The 23,277-nt window shown below is 41.6% G+C and overlaps 1 protein-coding gene across 1 annotated transcript in view; it reads right to left on the bottom strand.

Annotated features, from left to right (window-relative positions):
- Window positions 1-4,233: 4,233 nt before the first annotated feature.
- LOC126187523 (uncharacterized) overlaps window positions 4,234-23,277 on the bottom strand; it is a 59,460-nt gene continuing 40,416 nt past the window's right edge. The window contains exons 2-3 of the mRNA XM_049928659.1: window positions 11,558-11,835; window positions 4,234-5,843 (exon numbers count right to left, since the gene is read on the bottom strand). Of these exons, the coding sequence (XP_049784616.1) occupies window positions 4,775-5,843; window positions 11,558-11,835 (1,347 nt within the window). The 3' untranslated portion in view covers window positions 4,234-4,774. The remainder of the gene's footprint in view (window positions 5,844-11,557; window positions 11,836-23,277) is intronic.

Raw genomic sequence — 23,277 nt, 5'->3', positions numbered from 1 at the left:
CTACCATTTCTAGATGTGCTGGTCATGAGGGGCGGTCAAAGCCTAGGACACAATGCGTTTCAAAAACTGACAGACAAGGACTCTACCTGCACAAACTGTCAAATCACCACTTGAGCCAGAAAAGAGGCATGATTAATATGCTCGTAATGCAAGCAAGATTGATATGTGAGCCACAGCACTGCAGACATGAGATGAACACCCAGAAATCACTCTGAGGAGCAGTGGGTACTCTACCAGTTACATAAGAAGTGTCTCCGAATCCCACACACTGCGAAGTGACAAATCGGAAAGATAAATGTTGGGTAGTGCTTTTCTGCTATACGTTCCCTATACATCTGCTGCTACGATGGCAGGTTATCAAGATTTAAGTGAGTTTGAACTTGGTGTTACAGCCGGCACACCAGCAATGGGACACAGCATCTCCAAGGTGTGATGAAGTGTGTATCATGAATATCAGGAATCGGGTAAAACATCAAATCTCTGACAGCGCTGTGGCCGGAAAAAGATTCTGCATGAATGGGACCAACGATAACTGAAGAGAATCGTTCAATTTGACAGAAGTGCAGCAACCCTTCCGCAAATTGCTGCAGATTTCAATTCTGGGCTATTAACAAGTGTCAGTGTGTGAACAATTCAACGAAACATTTATATGGGCTTTCGGAGCCGAATTCCCACTCGTGTACCCTTGATGACTGCATGACACAAAAGTCCACACCGACATTGGACTGTTGATGACTGAAAACATGTTGCCTGCTCAGATGAGTCTCATTTCAGATTGTATCGAGCTGATAGACATGAACAGGGATGGAGACAATTGCATGAATCTATGTATCCTGCATGTCAGCAGGAGACTGTTCAAGCTGGTGGAGGATCTGTAATGGTGTGGGGCGTGTGCAGTTGGAGTGATACGGGACCCCTGATACATCTAGATACAACTCTGGCAGGTGACATGTGCATAAGCATCCTATGTGAGCACAAGCATCCATTCATGTCCATTGTGAATTATGAAGGACTTGAGCAATTCCAGGAGGACAATGCACCACCCCACATATATAGAATTGCCACAGAGTGGCTCCAGGAACACTCTTCTGAGTTTAAACACTTCTGCTGGCCAACAAACTCCCCAGACATGAACATTATCGAGCGTATCTCCATGCCGTTCAGAGGAGATCTCCATCTCCTCACACTCTTACGGATTTATGGACAGCCCTGTAGGATTCATGGTGTCAGTTCCCTCCAGTATTATCTGTACTACAGACATAAGTCATGCCATGTTGTGTTGCGGCACTTCTGCATGTTCATGGGGGCCCTACACGATATTTGGCAAGTGTACCATTTTCTTTGGCTCTTCAGTGTATAAACTGACAAATAAGATCAAAGTGTGTCTCAGATTGGCTTAGTAGAAAGGGGACCAACTTGCAATGTTGGGAATATACCACATACCATGTACTAGAGGAAAAGTCTGTATTGGAATGACTGGGCAATCAACCAACATTGGGATCATTTAATGTAAGTGGCATTGCAGGTTGGAGTAGGTGGACAAATCGATGATGGCACAGCACACAAGTTCTTGCTGCAGAGAAGACCTATCATACCCACTTGTTGAGAAAAGCTATAGAAATCATAAACATGATAATATCTTCAACAAGGAAAAAAGAAAGCCTCAAAGTGAATGGCTCCTGGACTTCCATTCTGCAGTGGACAACTGTTGCAAGTAGCAGGGCAGAACAGCACCGGAAATGGCCACAGAAAAGCTCTTGATGTTGATGTGGCACGTACATGTAATCTGTGGCCACGAGCCTGATTCCACTCCACCACCAGCAATGGAGGCTGAAGCTTTGATGATGCCAGATACTCATGCTGGAAAAATGTCAGAAAAAACATCAAAGAAATGTCAGCAGAAGAATCCGAGACAATCTTTTATCTGATGATTAGTTTGAAACTGGTGTTCTTTGAATAGGGTGACTATTTTGAGAACCAGAGACATAGCAATTTATGTGGAATTTGAATTACAGTGCATGTTAGCATCTTCTATCTATACCAGGTGTAGAAGTCTGAAACTGGAATTTGGTTGCAGTAATTATCAGTTTCAAACCACAGACTTGTAAACAATATTTTATTCAAAATAATCTCCATTGCTATTTATACGTTTCTCCAACCTCTCCAGCAGGCTATGAATGCCACACAAAACAAAAAAGTTCTTCTTTTGAAGAAAAATAGTCAGCGAGCCATTTTTGTTCATTTTCATATGATCTGAAGCATTGTTCAGCGAGAGCATGTCCCAGTGAAGCAAATAGATGATAATTGGAAGGAGTCAAGTCTAGAGAATAAGCTGCATGCCCCAGCATTTCCCAACTAAACACCTTGATCGTTTCTCTGACCTGTTTTTCAGTGTGTTATGATGGAACAATAGGACTTTGTGTTGGCTTTTTCCATATTCAGGTTGTTTTTATCTAATGCTCAATTTAAATTGATCAGTGTTAACAGTTTCACCAGGTTGTAATAGATGACACCCTTCGGATTTCACCAAAGCGATTCGTTCTTGCAGTGGACGTCTATGAACTGCATGGATTCACCCCTGATTTACAATGCTAATGATTCTCAAAATATATCGATTTTCCATCAACTGTCACTATTTGATGGGGAAACGACTTTCTTTTGAATTGCTTGCTGTCTTTCAGTCAGATCATGTGGAACCCATTTTCCCACTTTCTGCGCCTTTCCCATAGCTTTCAACCAAAGAGAAATGAATTTCTGCATCATGTTCAATTGTTCAGTGAGTTCCTGTTGAGTTTTAGTATCATCTTCATCCAATAAGACCTGCAATTCATTTTATTCAAACTTTTTTGATGGTTTCCGGTGCTTGTCATTTCTCTGTCAAAATCACCGCTTTTGAATTTTTTTAACCACTCAAAACACTGTTTTCCCAAGAGCATGTTTGCCAAAAGCTTTGACAAGCATTCAATGCTATCCTGCAGCAGTTTTCTTCAAATGATAACAGAAAACCAATGCTGTCTGCAAATCTTAGTTCGTAGACATAAAACTAAACATGTTTGAAACAGGTACCAATGTATGGAACTTGGTTCATCATAAGCCATTACAGGAAGCAGATGTGGCTGCAGACACAGTCTCATGGGCCCTACACTGATGGCTAGCACCATCTGCAGGGAAATTCCAGTTTCATGCATCTGCACCTGGTATTTATAGAAATCGGAGTTGCCCACCAGTTTTTGTCTGTATGGTTGGACTAGTCTCATGAACTACTGCACAGATATTTGATACAGTTTCCACTAATAGACAGATTCACGAGGGAGGCTTGTGTACATAATTTATAAATTTTGACTGAACTGTGACGAATGAAAGGCTGCTGCGGTGAATGGCAAAACTCCTTGGAATCATTTAGAAATGTGGGAGAAGGTCATACAGATTACCTCTTGCTGAACCGGCCCTGCATTTGGATGGACCAGGTGGTGTGGTAGTTTGCAACTAAATGTCATTCCAAACTCCAATTCAGTATGGAACAGATAACATTTGTGCCTCCCGAGGACTTTCCTGGTATGCACTGCTTAAATCATTGAAGTTATGTGAAACTAATGATATCTGGGGACCTAAGATTGTTCTCTGAATTTTGATCATAACTCTACACAGTGCTAAATTAACAAAATTACAATTATGTCAGACACGTAGTCTGGCAGTAGATAATTAGTGCTACCTGTGTGAAGCTAGGGTGGGCTCGTAATTCTTCATATATCAAAATCAGTAAAGTAAGAAGTCACTGTATTACAAGAATTCCAGCCTATGATGGGTCATAAATTGAAGCTCAAGCCTTTGGCTGACTAACCTGATGCACAAGAAATTTAAGTAGTCAGTTATAGTAGTAAGGGCCATGTCTAAATATGTTGTAATCCTACACTGAAAGAAAAAAAAAAAAAGTGTTTTGTTTAAATAAGCCATAACTAATTCTCCATACAACACTGGCAATTCTATAGTAACACCAAATGCTTCAGTCTTCATAGGGAAGGGAAAGAAAGGAAACGTTTTATATCACTGCATATATGAAGTAGGGTAACATCAAGAAATTTATGTAATAAAGGTACAGGAAGAATATCAACTGAAATATCCTATGTCATTGAGTAGCTTTAATTATGCCAAAACAATGTAACGATTTGCTATTTAAGACAAATAGCTATAACAAACATATTTTATAAATAAAGTGATCGCTGTACACCAAACTCTAATACTCATACGAAGAAACTTTATTAAGTCAGATATACAGTTGATTTTCAACTGTTTACAAAAACTAAAATACAATTTACATTCATACTCAATATGTTTAGAGAAAAATGACTAGTTCTTGTAAAAAATAAAACAGTTTGTATCATGCTCCATGTGAATACTGCTTACTATCAACATATTTTTTGTATTTCATTTACATAAGGAAAAAATCACAATTGGTACAATGTTAAATATTGGCAGTACCTCCTGCCATGTGCATCTATCTACTCCTTGTATTATGTATGGATGTAGATAGTTTTATTTCCTCCACATCACTTCATACAGTTTATCACATTTGTGTACATAGTGATTTAATATCACAGTTATGTATCAATTATTGCGTCCTACATGATGTTTTTAAAGCATAATACATTCCATTACACAGCAAAGTAGTACTGTGACTAGCATTCTGTGGTTAGCACAGCATGGTACTTGTTGCACTATGCATGCTAGGCTTATACGAATCACTTAATATCAACAGTCTTCATGAAGAAAGTCTTCACTTCCCATCATTCGATGCAGTGAGATAATTGTCTGTTATTGGTTCTGCTCTTTCAACAATAACATGTAATTCAGTTTCCCTGTATGTTCGTCCATCAGGAACAACCAGTTTCAGTCTATTTTCTGGTGTTTCAGACTTATCTTTGGAAGTTTTGTTTTCATCACCACCTTTTGAATTATTAGAGGTTGGCACACTAACCCAGTGCTTCCGATTTTTAATTTGTTTCCGCCTCATTAAAATTATGCAGATACCAATTACCAGTAGCAGAACACAAATAGGAATGATAATGAGAAGGAACAAATTCAATCCAGACGGTATAGCACTGCACTGCAACATCTGGAAGTCTCTAAAAAGTATAGCTCTCTTCTGCGGTTCTTGCTTTATACACCACAATATTTCTTCTGTTGACAGTGATGCAGATTCCTTCAATTGGATATACTGAACATCCTTCTGTAAATAAGAACTCCATTCTTCTAGTGAAGAACATGAACATGGCTGATTTACCACTATCTTTCTTAGAACTATGTCAAGACCAGTTTTGTTAAAACGTAGTGAACCCTTCTGAAAGACTTCAACTGTGTTATTTTCAAATGTAACCCTTCTTAAATTATGAAGTCTTAGACTATATCCATCTACAGCCAACCCAGCAAAAGCACCTGAATCTAACACAGAGAAGTAGTTGTTCCTTATTTCTACAGGCCCTCTCACAACCACTCTAAATGCTTCGCCATGAGTCCGATTTATGTTGCAGGCACGAAGTGTGAAGACTTGTGGTCCTTCAATTTCAAATGCCCGGCTCCGCACTTCCTCCATTGTCAGTCCATCTATGTGCATTTCGCGCATCACCGTTACATCAGACAAAGTACGACTGTGTACTTCACCACTGATAGTCCCTCCAGCTATGATAAATGTGTCCACAGAAAACCTCTTGAATGCTTGTCCCTCAATTTTGTCAATTGTACAGTTTATGATCTCCAGTCGGTCCATTTCTCCCAGACTTGCGAAAGAGAATGGTGCTATGTATTCGATGTGCAGAGCGTGCAAAAGGATGTCTTCAATCCGATCTCTGAAAAATAGCAAAAACCATATTTATAATTATGAATACCATTTATTTAACATTACAAAAGCTTTATAGCAAAGACTGCCTTATTAGAAAAAATATTTTTAATGAACTCTCTGAACTCTGAAAGATTACTGTGATACTTAAAACATGAAACAGCCTTTACTTCCTTTGACCTGAGAACTGAGTCACCTAGCACATTATAGAGGGATGTGCTATTTATATTTAATCTGAACAATAGTGAAACTGAAGATTTTATGTGCAGAAGGAGGTGAGGTGAACATCACAGCAACAGCCAGGGAGGGAACCATTTGATTTGTACTATGTGTAGCCAAACTGACCTTTGTTAATCTATCTGAACTTGACTGGCAACAATTATTCTTGATGATCATATAATTTTGTTTCTGTAATCATTTTCCAGGTCTGTAGCAATGTAAACAATTTTATGCTACCAAGAATACATAAGCTGCTTCAGATGCTCAGTAGTACCCAGTGTCCAAAACAGTGTTATCCTAGTGATAAAATAATAAATCCAAGTATAATTTGTGCCAAGAGAATGTGCACACTGCACTTTGCATGAAAAAGAATTAAGCACGCTACTGTAATTCAGACAAGGTATTCATAATCTACTGAAAAATTCTTCCATTCATCTCACCATCAAAAATATTTCGGTTTTTGCAGAATTAGTGACTTGTTTCTGCAAACTCACACAGTATTCTTAAACTGCTCACATGAATTCACTAAGTCTAAGTAGCTTCTGCAGGGAAAATTACAGTTATGTCTGGGTGACGATAAACTCTGATTAACTGTTTTTCTTCCCTGATGGCACTAAAAATTGAATGATGCCATAATAGCTCGATGATCTGACCATAGTGATGCCATTAGAGAGGATTTGTTATTAGTGGTGAAATTACTGTACCTCTAATGCCTGCAGAAAAGATTGTGCCTACAACTGCCTGGTACAGAGGCAGCTAAAGTTTCATTGATGTAATAAATAATTTAGGAGTAAAAGTAACGACTCGGGATGTTAAGTCATCGACAGGGACATAAAGGTAACTGAAAATTTCAGTAGCTGTCAGGTGGAAGGGGTGTGAGAAGAAAGATGGTATGGAGTGGGAGAGAGGATTTAGGAACAGTGGCTCTGGGGGAAGCAGCAAGTGCACAAGATAGGAATGTGCAATAGACAGAGACTTAGCATGGCAAGGAAAATCTGTCTGTGTAGTAGGGTTGGGGAACTAGTGCATGTATCGTTAAGGGGGAGGTGATGAGAAAGAGGAAAAGGCATGAGAAATATCTGTTAGCATGTACAAGGCAGAAGGCCATAATGTGCCTGCCAGAGGTGATACATGAAAATGAACTGCTAGTTTACGGTTTTCCTTTTCATTATAAATGCGCGCCCCCCCATGTGCTTTACTGGACACATGACATGTCCACTTGGTAGCAGATTTCCCAACTACCCTGCTGTTGACAGTCATCATAGTCGTATTAGTGCATTTTTTATGATCTAACAGTAGTTTTGGAAATAATATATGACATAACACTAAATCAGGAGACTTAGGGTGCCTTAAGGGCAGAACTAAGCCAGCTTAGCAGCATGCCCAACCTGACAATTATGCATCTGCATGTATGTAGGGATATAAATGCCAGCAAAGATGCAAGGGTCTGTGTTGTGTACTTGATAGGTGAAATGTCTGTATTTTTATATATTTGCAGAAATAATCATAATTACATCTATAAATCACATGCTTCAGATTTGAGTATTAGACAAGTGCCCATGATGTTTAGTGGCATTACTCAACAATTGTCTTTGAAGCTGATGAAAACGGTACAGTATGTCACATCTGATATTCTAATTGTAATTGAAGCATTGCTTCATTGCTGAATATATATTAGTGTCCACAATTTTTTTTCCAAGGGCTATATTTATTATGACACACAATGACTAAATTTACATAAACTGCAGTTAATAACAAATTACATCACAATTTCTGAAAAGTACCATGACATATACATGTGACAGAAGTTACTACCTGGTGTGCTATATTTTTAACGATTCTCCTCTCATCTCCCCATGATCCAGAGGCAGGAACATGAGCCACTAGACCACGAGCTGCAGGCTTGTGGTGAATCAGTAAGATGTTTCTCTGAAGCTTGAGCATGATAACACTGAAGAAAGTGAATACAATACTCATTCAGATATTAGTGACACTTCTGGTTTGAAACCATTGGTATTAATAATGGCTTCCTTTTTTCCCCATCTGAACAGTTCATCTGAATTAAACATGCAGCCATTTAGCCAAAGGAGCCACAATATTATTTTCACATATTTACCTGAAGCTGGGGTGACCAAGTGCTGAGATTGGAGAAGCAGGACCCAACCATGAATCTGGGCTAGCATAAAACGAGAGAGAGTTTTTGCCAGACTACCAGTGTGGTACATTATATTGTATAGTGTAACAGTAAGACAAATTACAAGAAAACACAGCTGTGATGTCAAATAGTGGTGTCACTCGGTATTTATACATTAAGCAAATGATTATTATGAGCTGGTGAATTCTGAATTTTATTTGCTATTTGTGAATTTCTGCCCCATATAGGGAAAAAAATGCAAAAGCATATATACCTACAGAATATCTGGCAAGTGATGAGTAACTCATTCCATTTTGGGTACATTGCTTATTTAAGCATTTTAAATGATATGAAAAATTCCAAGTATTTTTTGCATCATCTTTGACAGCATGCTGGACATCTTGCGTATGTATTGAACCAGAGAAATCATACGATAAGCTCAGATAGAAAACAAAAAAGCAAAAGTAAGAGAGTTATTTCTGGGTTATTTTTCAGCAGATTTGGAAGAAAATTGTTAATATAACAAAATGTATTTTTCTGGTTATTGAACACTATGATCTGGCAATAACAATGGCCTCCTACGATGTTTGGAGTGCATTTAAGGGTTCAAGCAAGAATTTGTGAACTTAATGCTAAGGCACAGTTGAAACCTGTGCGGATCACACACTTCTGCAACAGTTCTATTATGTGTTACTTTTTGGAGACTTTAGAAAGTTTGTACACATTTTACACAGCTTCTTTCCTTAGATGGACAATCCTTTTGACGAATGTTGAAGTTACAGTTAACATACTTCCTGATTCATGATGGAGTGCTCACTACGAAACTGTTATGCGCAAGTTTCAATGCCTTAAAGAAAATTATCGATGACACTGAAGAAGTATGATTCTTCAGAAACTATAAAAAAAGAGGAGCTGCTCAAACTCGCTGCCTGCCTTGTATTATTTCTTATTTTGTGTGTTTGTGGAGCACGGTCTTACAAGTAGTCAACCATGCTTAACAGTATTTACAGATTCTTGGATTCAGCTCTTTCTAGAAGATTAGAGAAATAGTTCATGAGGCACTTTGAATTGCAAAGGGCAAAAATGTAGAACTATCAGAAGGAAGAAAATGATGCCTAGAGAGAAGATTGCAGATGAGACACTGTCTTTGGATTAGGAACTGAGAAGGTCAAAGCTGGAATGCATCTACGGGTTTCTACTAGAAATAAGTACACATTGCAATACCACGAATTGGTCATCAGATCATTATTCTGTTTTATTAAAACCTCAAAAATGGAACTTCTGACTGTTGTAAAAAGTTTAGTTGACAATTACGATGAGATTCCTGAGGATGATATCCTTGCAGAAATTCCGTGTCCAGACAAGATTTCTGCATGCTGCCAATATTCCAAAAGATTCTTACAGTTCATGGCTGAATATGACTTTTTGAAATCTCTTCCCAGTCTCCTTTTAACATGAGGATTTTTCTTAGCTTGGTATGTTTTGGCTGTGTCACGGAGAAGTAGTTCTTCACAAAATCAAACTAAGTAAGGATTATGTTAAGTTCACTACGAGTCAAGCAACATTCTCCAATTTGGCAATTTTGTCAATCAAAAACAGTGTAGCTAAAGTTATTGGTTTCGATAATGCAATTTCAAAATCCACAGCAGAAAAAGTTGTTAGGAAGATATTCTAAGCTGCATGTTGAAGTCACTTATTATCAATAAAATCTTTGTCTAATTGTATTCCTTCATGGATAAGCAGTTAAACTGTGTGACTTATAAAAATGTTTTACTTATTTATTCCCATTCATAAAAACTGTTTACAAAATACATTGACAAAAAAATATGAAGAAGGAGGAGTTGTGCAAAATTAACAAAAGGTGGTAGGTGTGTTTCTACATCTGAAAGATGATATCTACTCAAATTTTGGACCAGCCACATAAGAGTGGCACTAGTACTTCCACTACGAGGATTGCAAATCACGTTTCATTTAAATACACACTGTAACAGTCACGAGCGTTATTTACCTTTTAGATTGGGTGTTTCGAATTGATTTTAGTCGAGAATGCCTTTAAGGCGACAAAGGTGCCATTATCAACATCTCAGTGAGTGAACTTAGTCACGTAATAGGGCTACGTGAAGCTGGATGTTCCTTATGTGATATTGCTGAGAGACAGCCACAAAGGTTGACAAGAATGTAAGGTCACAAGAAGACCGGACTCCTGACAGCAACAGGGCACGATGGAGATGGAAGACCATTGTGTTCAGGCGAATGGCACTGGTGCATTGTTCTGCACCTGCAGCAGCATTTAGCACCACAGTGACACAACAAACTGTTACAAATGGTTTACTTCAAGGACAGCTCCGAGCCAGACACTCCGTAGTGTGCATTCGACTGACCCTAATCCACTGCCATTTGTGACTTCAGTGGTGTCAAGTGAGAGGTCATTTGACAGCAGGCTGGAGATCTGTCGTGTTTCCTGAAGAAAGCTGGTTCTACCTCTGTGCCAGTCATGCCATGTGTTGGCTAGTAGAGGTGAGTGTCTGCAAACAACCTGTCTGCATGCTAGACAAACTGGACCTTCACCTGGAGTTACGGTCTCAGATGTGTCTTCGTATGACACCAGGAGCACTCTCGTGGTTATCTCGTGCACCCTGAATGCAAATCTGTATATCAGTCTGGTGATTCAACCTATTATGCTGCCATTCCTGAACAGCATTCCAGGGGGTGTTTTCCAACAGTGCAACACTCGCCCACATGTCACTGCTGTAAGGAAACGTGTTCTACAGCCTGTCGACATGTCTTCTTCACCTGCTCGATCACCAGATCTGTCTCCAATTGAGCACATATGGAACACCGTCGGACAACAACTCTAGTGTCATCAACAACCAGCATTATCTATATCTATACTGACTTAGAAAGTGCAATAGGCACGGAACTACATCCGACAAACTGACATCCGGCACCTGTACAACACAATACGTGTACATCTCCGTGCATGTATTAAACATTCTTATGGTTCCACCAGCTTTTAATGTATCAGCATTTCACATTTGCAGTGGCTTATCTCGCACGTATATTAACCTGTGATCTTGCAGTGTTAATCACTTTTTGTTACTTGGACAGATGTATTCCTGAAATTTCATTACTCTACCATTAATTACTTTTTGGTATTGCAATATTTTCCGTCAGTATAATTAACATTACACTTTGTTTTAACTAACCACTTCACTTGCTTCTCCCACAAAAAAATTGTGTGTTGTGTTGGGAGGGGGGAGGGGGGGGGGGGGGGAGACGAGCGAGCGAGCTGACAAGTTAAAACTCCAACTCCGCACCGGGTGACTATGCCACTGTGTATTATAACTTTTAAGACCAGATGAAGCACAAACCTGAAGGCGAAGCTCTCTATGGAGGTGACATTGGAGCGTTCGATGTTTATGGCGAGCGGGGGTAAAGCCCCGTAGGTTTCGAGCGTGGCGGCGTCGCGGCCGAAGGCGGCGGTGCGCAGGCGCAGCTGTGCCACGTGGGCCACGTGCACGAGGCGCAGGCGCCCCTGCTGCGACACGGCTCCGGCGCCCACCGTCACGTTGGCGCACCGCTCCACGTGCAGCGACGCTGTGTTCACTGGCAGCGCGAAGCCCCCGTCTTCGGCGCCCAGTGACAGCTCCTGCAAAAAGGTGTCGCTGAGGAGACTGTTGCAAGGGGAAGTACTATATCTACACAGATACGGTGCGTGGCGGAGGGTAGCCTGTACCACTACAAGTCAAGTGCTTTCCTGTTCGACTTGCAAATATAGCGACGGAAAAACGACTGTCTATGTGTCTCCGTAAGAGCCCTAATTTCTCATATCTACGTGGTCTTTCAGTGCAAGGTATAATATCGGCAGTTAGCTTCAAATGCCTCTTCTCTAAATTTTCTCTACACCGTCACCTTCGCACCAGGGACTCCCTTTTGAGTTCCCGAAGCATCTCCGTGTCGTTCGAACCTACCGGTAAGAAATGTAACACCGCGCCTGTGAATTGCTCCGATGTCTTCATTCAGTCCTACCTGGTAAGGATCCCAAAGATTCGAGCAGTACTCAAGAACAGGTCGCACCAGCGTCCTAATGCGGTCTTCGTTACAGGTGAACCACACTTTTCTGAAATTCTCCCAGTAATTCGCCTTCCGGACCACAGACCTCACATGCTCGTTCCATTTCATATCGCTTTGCAAAGTTATGCCCAGATATTTAAACGACTTGACTGCGTCAAGCACGACATTAGTAATACTGTATCTGAGCATTAAAGGTTTGTTCTTCCTACTCACCCATATTAACTTGAGTTTTTCTACATTTAGAGCTAGCTACCATTCATAGCACTAACTACAAATTTTGTCTACCTCATCTTGTACCTTCCTACAGTCACTCAACTTCGACACCTTACGGTACAACACAGCATCATTAGCAACTTGCTGCCCACTCAGTCCGGCAAATCACATATGAGTGAGAGAGAGAACACCTGCCTTACCACATTTCCCTGGAGCACTCCTGACGACATCCTAGTCTCTGATGAACACTCGCCGTCGAGGACAACATACTGGGTTATGTTACTCAAAAAGTCTGCGAGCCACTCACATATCTGTCAACTTACTCCATATGATCATACATTCGTTAACTACTTCTTGTTGGTTGGCTCTACAGTCCTTGAAGAACCTTGGCCTCCTGTATCACCTGCCTCCATTCTTCTCTGTCCATCGTCTTCCTTCTCCAATTTCTTATTCTCATCGCCTTTAGATCTTCCATATCATCCAGCCACCTTTTCCTGGGTCTACCTCTTCTTCTCCCGTCAGGTTTTCCCATAAAAAAATTTCTTGACACTCCGAGTTTCTGGCATTCTCTGTCCATGTCCTGCCCATCTTATTCTTCCCTGCTTAATTTTAACAACAGTATCCATCTGTCCAAAAAGTGTAGTTCTACATTTGTTCTTACTCTCACTACTCCAAAAATCCTTCTCAGTATCTTTCTTTCCCATCTCAATAACCAGTTCTCCTCCTTTAATGTCAATACCCAGCCTTCTGATCCATATATTACTATAGGTCTTAATAAGGTCGTGTATAGTTTGATTTTTGACTAACATTCCTGGAATTAAATAAGTTCTGCAAGGCAAAATAGCAACGATTTCCACTCGCTATCCTTTCTTGAAATTCTACTGCTACTTCATTGTTCTCCGTTATTACAGAACCTAAATATTTAAATGTTTTCGCTCTTTCATATTCTTTCCCACTCATTAGACATTCTTCGGTAACAGCCTGCAGGTGAATCTAGAAATACGGCATTTGCCTGTTGCCCTTCGTCCATAGTTCGCAGTATATCATGTGAGAAAAGGGCAGGCTGAGTTTCGCACGAGCAATACTTTCTAAATCCATGCTGATTCGTGGACATAAGCTTCGCATTCTCAAGAGTGTTTATTATATTCGAACTGAGAATATGTTCAAGGATTCTGCAACAAACCGATGTTAGGGATATTAGTCTGAAGTTTTGCGACGGCCGGAGTGGCCGAGCGGTTCTGGGCGCTACAGTGTGGAACCGCGCGACCGCTACGGTCGCAGGTTCGAATCCTGCCGCGGGCATGGGTGTGTGTGATGTCCTTAGGTTAGTTAGGTTTAAGTAGTTCTAAGTTCTAGGGGACTGATAACCTCAGAAGTTAAGTCCCATAGTGCTCGGAGCATTTTTTTTTTTTTTTTTTTTTTTTGTAATTTTGCGGCTCCGTTGTTCTACCCTTCTTATATACAAGAGTCACCTGCGCTTTTTTCCTGTTGCTTGGGAGTTCGTGTTGGGCGAGAGATTCACGATTAATGGTTTCTCTACCCCAGAGATGCGTTTTACTGTGTCGTCCCAACGGGAGTCTGTCCGATGGTCTGATGACGGTCTGTTTGTACGATTCTCCTGTGTGAACGATTTCTTGAACGTGAAATTTAAAACTTCGGTCTTCGTTTTACTATCTTCAGCTTCCACACCAGACTGGTCATAAGGGACTGAATGGAAGTATTTTACTTCTGTCGAAGTTTCTCACGCGCGAGCGGGATGTTAAGCAAGAATCTACATTATTAAAACGCTGTACTGGAACCCAAAATAGTGTAGGGACAACAAAAACTGGTTTCAATATTACTCGTAATTATTGACCAAACCAAAAAAATTAAAATGCTGTCGATCTACATTAAACTTTTAACACAATAGGACAATACAAACTGTGTGTTTGCTTTGTGATAGCGTAGCTGACGGCGCGTAAATACTCTGACAAGTCATCCAGTAATTGAGAATGAGAGCAATTAGCGTCTTCCAAAAAGTTTTAATTTCAAAACATTTCTAAAATTTCTCTCGCTTATATGCTTCAGAGCAAATATTTAACATATTAACTTTTTCGTAAAGTAATCGGCAATCTGAAGCTGTTTTATACCTGGCAGTTCGTTTCTTAGAAGAGTCCAGGGTTTATTGGTTCTCTCTGATATGCACATTACACTAGATACAGTAAACACATTCAGCGGAGATTCAGGAACTGAGCTGGAAGGGAGTGGGGGTTGGAGCAGCAAGCCAGTTTCACGCTGAGCGGCGGAAACTCTTGAGATTTCACCCTGGGCATACTAGCTACTAAGGTTCGGAAACACATGGTACCCATCCTAATGATAATTTTATATCAGGCTATGTACTCTGCTGAACACTACCTGTTTGAATAAGCTCTAGAACGATTATAGCGGCCGCCACGGAAACAGGCACCTCAAGGCACTGTCAAGAAATTCGGAAAAAAATATTAGACCTCTAGTCTAGAATATAATGGAGTACTTTCAGAAAGAAAATTCTTCCCAGCTGGTACGAAATAAATAAATAAAAACTAACGTTACAAGAAATTTCGAAGAAAAATATCTGTATTTCAATCAGTGGAAAAAAAAAAAAATACAGAACCCCATGACATATTTGGACTGAAAATAATGTATGAACATTCTCAAAATGAGATTTTCACTCTGCAGCGTAGTGTGCGCTGATATGAAACTTCCTGGCAGATTAAAATTGTGTGCCCGACCGAGACTCGAACTCGGGACCTTTGCCTTTCGCGGGCAAGTGCTCTACCATCTGAGCTACCGAAGCACGACTCACGCCCGGTCCTCACAGCTTTAGTTCTGCCAGTATCTCGTCTCCTACCTAACATTATCAAAGTTTATAGATGCCTATGGTACATATTTTTATCGTGAAAACATAAAAGTATTCCGAGGTAAAATATAAAATACCGTAAGAGACGTGAAACTTCAGCTGTGTAACGAAAAATGTGGTCGCTGATGGATTTGCGTTCTGTTGGGCCTTCTGGAAACTTCCAGCAGGATAGTTGTTGAGAAAACTATGAAATTAATTTTGGTTACGTCCGAGACATCATTATTGTATCATGTCACGAATGAATGCATTTTCTTTACGAGAGCCCCCGTGTGCGACAGCGCGCGATTACTAGTACGTTGCAGTCAGGATTTTAGTTCCGACGGCTCTTCGTAATACGACCGTTAATTTTCCCTTCGCCCAAAACGCCTATATACGCTATATAAAAGTAATTGTATGTATTTTCAGGCCATATTTCCGTTGAAATCGAGCAAAATATATTTTTGCATGTTTTGTGAAACCCAGGGTATGCTATTGTTCTTTGCAGGCAGTTAGGTGCATTTTACACAAAACTTCGTTCTTGCTGCTGCAAGGACTCTGCATTCCACTAAAAAAATTTGCCCATGATTATAGTTTCTGAATCGAAACAGAGTGATCGGAGAAGACAAGGAACGGAGGTCTCAGACAGAATAATTATTTTTTTTTCACAGAGATCACTCTGTATGTTTCTAGCCATCGGATACTCTCCTCTGCGTAGTATAGAAGTACGGTTCCGGCCAGAAATGTTTTGTGAAAATCGTCAAATGTATGATTTTCTTTACATGTATCTCTCTTTCTTGGATGATCAAAACGCCTGTTCACATCTAGAGATTCTGCCGTTGTTACTGCACTGCTAATAAGGAATATTGTCGATTATAGGAAATACTACAAGATTTTGTTATTTTATGAACTTTCGCAAAATTTATATTACTCCTGGCTCTTTCACTTCCGACTACATCAATAAGAAACCTTCAGTACTTTCTATACAACAATTTTAGATTGTTTTCGAATGTCTTTTCACCCTTTACGCATATCGACCGGAGTATCACTACAGATAGGCCCTTGTTCCTGCATTTCGCTACTTACCAAAGAGACATCAGTGCGTCGTTCCACAGGAAGACTGCCACATGTGAATACATGATATCACACGGAAACGGTGATCATTCAGCTGACACTGACCTACTGCACAGGTAACAGGGTACGTGCGTGTACTCAGACGAGGGAATCACAGCGGTTAGGCCGGCGGACTGCAGGGAGCGGGTGTGAAGGTCCTTAGAAAAATAAGGCTAGGCAGTAAGCGTTGTGTTGCCATTGGTTGGCGCTGTGACGTCACTAAGGAACATCGTCTACCAAGGGAACAGCGCTGTAACATATAAACGCGCATTTATGCGATGTATCTGTGGTATGTTTTAGTCTCTACAGGAACAATAAAATGTAAATTGCTATTACACTATTGCTAAAATGTTGCTGTTGAATTCTGTAACTGTTTCCTAAACAGGCACTATCGACTTGTAAAAACTTCAAGCATTTGAAACATGCACAAATAAACGCACTGGTAGGATATCGGAATCTGCTACTGAGAAGTCTAGGTCTTCGATCTCTTCTTCAATTGCCTCCACCTCAGGCATATGTTGCAAGTGCTACCAAACACAGTTCCAGTCACAGACCTCCCTTCTTCACCTGGCTCAGCACACGATGCACCTGAAAGAGGAACATGGTGGGCGGTTTGCTCACGACAAGAACAGTCTTTTCCCGCTCTTTACCGCCACTGATGAAAAATGAGCACAAAAATGTCCAAGGCCTTTTATAAGGGAAACAAGTTCTCCAAACAGTCTTGACTGAGCCGTACGGTGAGAATGTATTCATTATTATAAACTTCTAAGTCACTGAACTGACCCAAAAGTGACCGAATATTTTTTTCAGTAACACCTTTTGAATTTGCGGCAGATGCTTTGAGCAGCCAACGCTTTCGTTCTCGCAGCATTTATAAAATTTATGTAGGAAATGGTCTTGGGCTTGAAAATTAATATCGAATCCACGGGCTGGTGAATCACGCAAATGGAAGGTGTCACTTTCTATATTTATGAAATCACCGTCGTGCCCTTCTCTTCAGGCATTTAACAGGGGCCTGCCTGTGCTGTTGTGTGAGACAGTGGTTGAGCTGCTGAGCACATTAGCTGTCGGTCTCTGCCCTTCACTGTGAAGCGTCGTTGAGTTAACTAGGGCTTATTTTCACCTGACGCTGTTCATTATTAACAGTTTCTCGAAAGTTACTTTGTCACTGCCTTGTTTTCCAACCTGATTCCTTGATCCAATAAATGGTTCCTCAAGAGCTTGGGCAAATGTGGGGCGTCAGCAAACACACATTTCAGAGGACCACACAGTTATTTCGGTCAAGAGCGCAGTTATCATTCGAATATAAAAAAAAATTGAAGTAGGCAGGCTGCTTCTAAGTTGTAAACAATCCCCAGCCCGTAACAACGGGGACATTGCTGTGAAGTCCAAGCATCCTGATCTTAAGAAATTCTGCTATCAGTGTTCATTTCATCGAATGAAAAAACATAAATATGTTCTGTCAGTCAGTGTTACACCGTGCATTTTTGTCACCACTAAAATATCCTTCAAAAAAATACCTGGGTGGCAACTGAAATGCATGGCTGACACTTTAGATACAGGTTATTCGAGTCGTTCCCTGAGAAAACTAATTTTTCTGCGAAACGGAGGCCGGCCGGGGTGGCCGAGCGGTTCTAGCCGTTACAGTCTGGAACCGCGCGACCACTACGGTCGCAGGTTCGAATGCTGCCTCGGGCATGGATGTGTGTGATGTCCTTAGGTTGGTTAGGTTTAAGTAGTTCTATGTTCTAGGGAACTGATGACCTTGGAAGTTAAGTCCCATAGTGCTCAGAGCCATTTTTTGCGAAACGGAGCGCAAAATAACAAACTTGAAAATGTCCTCTTTGCCCCATCGACCCCGTTTCGACCTGCCTACTAAAACTCTGATTTGACTGGGTGAAACTGTTTTGTCCAGTACTCTAATAAGTTTAGGAGACCCAAGTGCATTTTGATTTCTTTCTTCATCGTACAGAAGCTGTTTCGTCGATCAGAACTGAATTCGAAGATCTTTATTATGTACTCGCAATTTCGTGCACATGGTTTTCAGATGAGTGTTTCTCCTTTGTAATGCAACTACGGAATTCTGTAAAATGATTTTATCTGAATCATTACAAACAACTTCGTCTGTAAATGTACATTTATCAGCACTGTTTCTCCGTAGTGAAAGCTTTTCTAAAGTCTCTATGCTGGTTCTACAAATATCAAGTTACATTTATCAGCACTGTTTCTCCGTAGTGAAAGCTTTTCTAAAGTCTCTATGCTGGTTCTACAAATATCCAGTTTATTTTTTATTTCAAGTTATTGGCTTTTGGGTAGTTCCCATTCGGCTATCTCGTAATGGAAATACGATACGACAGTGTGTTGGAGACGATTTTCTTGTCATTTATGACCATACGAAGAAAGGACAAAACAACAGTTAGAGCCCTCGGGAATCGAACCTAGTCCCTTCCGGTTAGCAATCTGCCTCATTGACCGCGCATATATCGAGACGGACGTCTCGAGTTTATTGAAACGTTCCGTTCTTTCTTCTGTTGCGCGTGGTGTACTATCAGAGGCGTTAATAATTACACGATAGTAATGGATCACTCGTAACCACATGTTTCCGTGGTAAATTTAGCAGTCCCAAACGCATGTCTACAACATCAGTTTCTTTCAAACGACGAATTTGTATTCTAGCATTTGAGACTTTCACAACGTCTTTGCTACAGAGTTTCGACATCCAGATCTTTTGTAAATGGGCATCGCGAGAATAACAACAAACAGCATATTCCTGTTGCACGCTTAAAACACATCACTCACTATGCGGAAGTAATTATGGGAAAACGACAATACTCAAGGAAAACACACAGCCACCTACAAAGAAGTATGGGCGCAGTGTTCCTCTGTGGCACAATGCGCACAATGGCAGAGACGCGTTTGCTTCTGCGCGGTGTTTACTGCTCCCCCCTGGTGAGCGTGACCTTGGGGTGTCTAATTTCGAGAAGGCCACTCAAGTATTTGTTGGACCTTTTAGAATCTACATCTATACAGTGCAAACCACCGCGAAGTGCATGGCAGAGGGTAGTCCCATAGTACCAGTTATTAGAATTCCTTCCCATTCCGTTAACGTATGGAGCGCGGGAAGAATGACAATCATTATCATGTGGCGGCTATTTACTCCTGCCTTCAGCAAGCAGGTTTTGGCCCAAAACAGCCAGGGTGACAACTCCCTTCTGGCTTACTTATTAAGAAATTCTCCCCCCCCCCCCTCCCTCCCTCCAAACTGCTTTAACATTTCTTGTTCAATATGAGCATATAAAAACGCAAGAACAGTGTCTTTACGTCTCTACGTTAGCGCCAAACGAAAATAGAAGTTCGCTCAATACACAAAAAAATGACGACTGAGGACAAATGTCCTGAGGGTAATTTGCCATTTGCCATTGCCTACTTCCGACAAGGTACGTAGTATGTGGTGTATATACGACTGGTGAGTACTTGCGCAGTGCAGTAAGTTACTGTATTGTATTGTATTTGTGTTGTTGATCATGAGAGAGAGAGAGAGAGAGAGAGAGAGAGAGAGAGAGAGAGAGAGAATAACGGGTCGATACATATCCCAGTCCTTTCAAGGAATTCGAAGGGACAGTCTAACTTAACTGTCCCATATGATGGAATCATCAACAAATATCAAGTGGGACGCTAGACGCTCAGAGGTGGTTTAGAATCGAATCCAAAACATTAACGTTAAGCTTGGTGTTCTGTGGGCAATCTTCCACCATCCCTCCTCTCCTTGCTAGCCACGCATCATCGATGAAAAATAAGGCAACAATCAGAACCATCTACGTAGCCCGCGTTAGTTATTCTAAACTCGTATACATGACACTTGCATTTCACTGGTCAACGGGAACCGATGATGAGTCGCAGGGAAACTCCTGCCTTCATTGAATGTATGTGAAGGCTAGATTTTTTTTTTTTTTTACCCATTAGGGGGACACTTGAGAAGTTCATCAGCTAGTCTTCGGTCACTGATGGAGCAAAGGCATAATTTCGTAGAGTCTGATCTCAGCAGTGACTTTACTGCAGGCAGACGACCTGATATAAATCACAGCACTCCACGGATCAGCTGTGATGATACTGGCGGAATGAAGATTCCAGTGTGACCTAGCTTCGTTTAATGTATAATTAAATTTCTTTGCATCTCTTTAGTATTTCAAAAGCTGATTAATCAAGCGCACGTTCCATGCCTCCCCACATGCTATTAACCATCAGAATTTTTTTCTTTTTCGTTGGTAGATTCTTTGTTTCAGCCCCCAAACGCATGCCTTTTTTGCATCCTACATCTTTACATTTTGTCATGGCTTTCTGTCAAAAGTCCAATTTATTATCAGAATGTTGCAGCACCGGTAAGGGCATTGTAAATTAGAATAAAATGTAGATAGTATGAAGAATACATAACTTCCCAAGACGAATCATCGTAGTCCTAGACGCCACACATTTGGTCATGTGAAAGAAGAAGGTTCATCTAGGTACACGGTCCAGTCACATTGTCACCGCCTCCCATGTTCGACGTCAGCGTGTAGAAACCACCCACTGACGGCAGGTGGCACTACCAGCAGTGAAGCGTGTCGGGCGACTCGCATTGCTGCTGCTGCTGCTGCTGCTGCTGTTGTTGTAACGCGGAAACGGAGTGGATTATCTGACGTCCAGAAGGGCACGTTCATTGACTTTCGGGCAAAGAGTGCAAGCATTTCCGAAGCGGCTAAGTTTTTAAATTGTTCGCGAGCCACCATGGGTAAGGTATGCCGTGCATGGCAAAATGGCGCGATGGCACCGAGGACCGCAGATGATAGCGATGAACGACTGCTGCGAAGATGTGAACGTGCGGATAGATGCACATGCACAACTGTTCAGAAACTGACCGCCCACATCAACTAAGGGGGCTAACAATAGTGGCTGTTAAGCGAACGTTACTGCGTACGGGCCTCCGCAGTAGGCGCCTGGATCATGCAGCCATGTTGAGTATGCCTCTATGATTGGGGCACGACGGCATCTACCAGATCGCAGTGTACGTGCGTAGTTCGAAGAGCACCACGATGAGTTTGCAGTACTCTCAGGACCACGAAGCTCCCCGGCCTTAGACCCAGTCAAGAATTGTCCTGGATCGGGCTGTTCGCGTCACGCATCCTCAACCGAGAAACCTAGGGCAGCTGGCCACGTCGCTGGAATCGGCACGGCTCCGTAACCCTGTGGTAAATACCATAACCTCATTAACTCTCTTCCTAGCCCGCCCGGTTGGCCGTACGGTCTAACGCACGGCTTTCCGGGCGGGAAGGAGCGCCTGGTCCCTGGCACCAATGCACCCCGCGGATGTGTGTCGAGGTCAGGTGAACCGGCCAGTCTGTGGATGGTTTTTAGGCGGTTTTCCATTTGCCTCGGCGAATGCTGGCTGGTTCCCCCTATTCCGCCACAGTTACACTATGTCGGCGATTGCTGCGCAGACAAGGTCTCCACATATGCCTACACCATTATTACTCTAACACGCAAACATAGGGGCTACACTTGTCTGGTGTGAGACATTCCCTGGGGGGTCCACCGGGGGCCGAACCGCACAATAACCCCTGGGTTCGGTGTGGTGCGGCGGAGGGGTGAAGTGGACTGAGCAGTCGTCGTGGAGTTGCGGACCACTGCGGCTGCGGCGGGGACGGAGCCTCTCCGTCGTTTCTAGGTCCCCAGTTAACATACAATACAATACATACAAAACTCTCTTCCTGCACATCTCGCGCTGCGAAAGGTGATTATTCAGGCTTTTGACAGGTGGGGACATTAATGTGACTGTACGGTGTAAATACCCGGTTTGGAATAGTTCTCGCGATACACTGATGCCGGCCGTTGTGGCCGAGCGGTTCTAGGCAACTTCAGTCCGAAACCACGCTGCTGCTACGGTCGCAGGGTCGAATCCTGCCTCGGGCATGCATGTGTGTGATGTCCTTAGGTTAGTTAGGTTTAAGTACTTCTAAGTTCTAAGTTCTTATCACATGATAAGTCCCATAGTACTTAGAGCCATTTGAACCGTTTGATACACTGATAAATATCTATCATCATTATTTATTTATTTATTTATTTGGCAGGTCATAATAAATTTTCATAAAGTCCGCAATCAATTTCGATGCACTTTGTACACTGGGAAGAACCCATTGTGTTACTCGTGTTGGTGCAACTTTACGTCCCACAAGGCTGCGCACCATTGGCACGTCTATGAGTGAGTGTCGCAGTACATGAAATGTGTTCCGTTCCGGGGAGTGTCAGTCTACACTGCACATCGACATTCTTGATGCCAAGTTATAAAACTCGCTTAGAGGGTCGAGCGTAACTCTTGAGTTTGTTGATGATTGATTAATTCGTTTAGCTTTCGAAAGAGTATGAATTACAATCACCTCATTACATTTTTTCTTCTCCCTGTCCATAAAAAGAATCTAATGGCTTGCGACAACGTTACGTAATTTCTGGAAGTTACATTCTGAGGCCGAAAACTGAAAGAGATTAATGGAAACTTCCGCTAGTTTTGTAGTGAGTGCTTGCTACTGTTGGTTTTCCCCCGAACTTACGTATGTTTCCTATGTTATTTAAGTTTGCTAATAACACGTTTCCATTTAAAGAGTCATATCGTAGAGTTATATGAATTTTAATTGCATTTTGGCCGTATTTATATTTTTGGACTAATATAGACTGTTTTAATTCACGCGTTTTGTGATGTTACCGGAACCTGAAACAACCTAAGTAGAAGGTTTGTCCACAATAGAAAGTCAAGAAGTGTAAATATGGACACATCTAGTATCTACAAATACATCTATAGCCAGTGCA

This window comes from Schistocerca cancellata, chromosome 5 (genome assembly GCF_023864275.1).
Source record: "Schistocerca cancellata isolate TAMUIC-IGC-003103 chromosome 5, iqSchCanc2.1, whole genome shotgun sequence".
Lineage (NCBI taxonomy): Eukaryota > Metazoa > Arthropoda > Insecta > Orthoptera > Acrididae > Schistocerca > Schistocerca cancellata.
The sequence above is the reverse complement of the archived record's forward strand: the minus strand, read 5'-3'. Positions and strand labels throughout refer to the sequence as shown.